The sequence below is a fragment of the Manacus vitellinus genome, unplaced genomic scaffold (assembly GCF_001715985.3).
Source record: "Manacus vitellinus isolate BGI_N305 unplaced genomic scaffold, ASM171598v3 scaffold_498_pilon, whole genome shotgun sequence".
NCBI classification, from domain to species: domain Eukaryota; kingdom Metazoa; phylum Chordata; class Aves; order Passeriformes; family Pipridae; genus Manacus; species Manacus vitellinus.
This window is the reverse complement of record NW_021940602.1, coordinates 1-1480: the sequence shown is the minus strand read 5'-3', so window position 1 is coordinate 1480 and position 1480 is coordinate 1. Positions and strand designations below refer to the sequence as shown.

At 59.5% G+C, this 1480-nt stretch overlaps 1 protein-coding gene across 1 annotated transcript; it reads left to right on the top strand.

The window, feature by feature from the left end:
- Window positions 1-6: 6 nt before the first annotated feature.
- On the top strand, window positions 7-1134 carry LOC108640972 (rho guanine nucleotide exchange factor 2-like; the record flags this gene model as incomplete). Its single annotated transcript, XM_018080057.2, has 2 exons — window positions 7-428; window positions 959-1134. Coding segments are annotated over exons 1-2 (492 nt in total), but the record flags the coding sequence as incomplete, so codon positions are not given.
- Window positions 1135-1480: the final 346 nt, after the last annotated feature.

The following is a 1480-nucleotide window of genomic DNA, read 5'->3' as shown; positions in this document are numbered from 1 at the left end:
ATTTTCCCTTCCCCTTCCCAGACAACGAGGGGGACTGCGAGGACCTGGAAAATGGGGTTTTTGGGGTCAGAATTCCATCTTCTCTTCCCAAACAACGAGGGGGACTCCAAGGATGTGGAAAACAGGGTTTGGGGGGTCAGAATTCCCTGATTTTCCCTTCCCCTTCCCAGAAAACGAGGGGGACTGCGAGGACCTGTCCCGGGCCCTGCGGCTGGTGAAGGAGCTGCTGTCGGGGGTGGACGAGGAGGTTCACGCCTGGGAGCTGCGGGGGCGGCTCTGGGACGTTTACAGGCGGGTGGACCCCCGGGCCAAGGTGCCCCTGCCCTGGGAGAGCCGGCCCGGGGCCTTCGGCAGGGACGAGCTGCTCCGCAGGAAACTCCTGCACAGCGGCGGGATGCTCTGGAAAACCGCGGCGGGGAGGTTCAAAGGTGGGACAGTGGGGAAGGGGAGCTGGGAATGGGGTACAAGTGGAGCTGGGAGCAGGGAATGGGATAGCAGTGGACCTGGGGGCAAGGGAATGGGATACAAGTGGCACTGGGAGCCAGAGAATGGGATACCAGTGGATCTGGGAGCAGGGAATGGGATAGCAGTGGTGCTGGATGGGGATCCTGCAGAGGATGCTCTGGAAAACCGCGGCGGGGAGGTTCAAAGGTGGGACAGTGGGGAAAGGGGAGCTGGGAATGGGGTACAAGTGGATCTGGGGGCCAGGGAATGGGATAGCAGAGGACCTGGGGGCAAAGGAATGGGATAAAAGTGGATCTGGCAGCCAGGGAATGGGATAGCAGTGGACCTGGATGTAAAGGAATGGGATACAAGTGGCACTGGGAGCCAGAGAATGGGATACCAGTGGATCTGGAGCCAGGGAATGGGATCCCAGTGGACCCTTCCCTGTGTGGGAAGGGGCTGGAAAACAGGGAGCTGGTGGGTCAGAATTCCCTCTTCCCACCCCTCCTCCCAGACATCCTGGTGCTGCTGATGACGGACGTGCTGGTTTTCCTGCAGGAGAAGGACCAGAAATACACCTTCCCCATGCTGGTGAGACCCCTGGAATTCCACCCTGGAATGCCAGCTTCCCACCCCTCATCCCTGAAAACCAGGGGGACTGTGCAGACCTGGAAAACCTGGGATTGGAGGGTCAGAATTCCCTCTTCCCACCCCTCATCCCTGAAAACCAGGGGACTGTGCAGACCTGGAAAACCTGGGATTGGGGGGGTCAGAATTCCCTCTTCCCACCCCTGATCCCTGAAAACGAGGGGGACTGTGCAGACCTGGAAAACGGGGGGAGGATCCAAAGAATTCCAAAGGCACCTGGGTGGGAAGGGGCTGGAAAATAGGAGTTGGGGGGTCAGAATTCCCTCTTCCCACTCCGATCCCAGACTATGAGGGGGCTGGGGGTCAGTGGGGTCAGAATTCCAGTTCCCACCCCTGATCCCAGACAACAAGGGAGACTGTGCAGACCTGGAAAACAGGGATTAAGGGG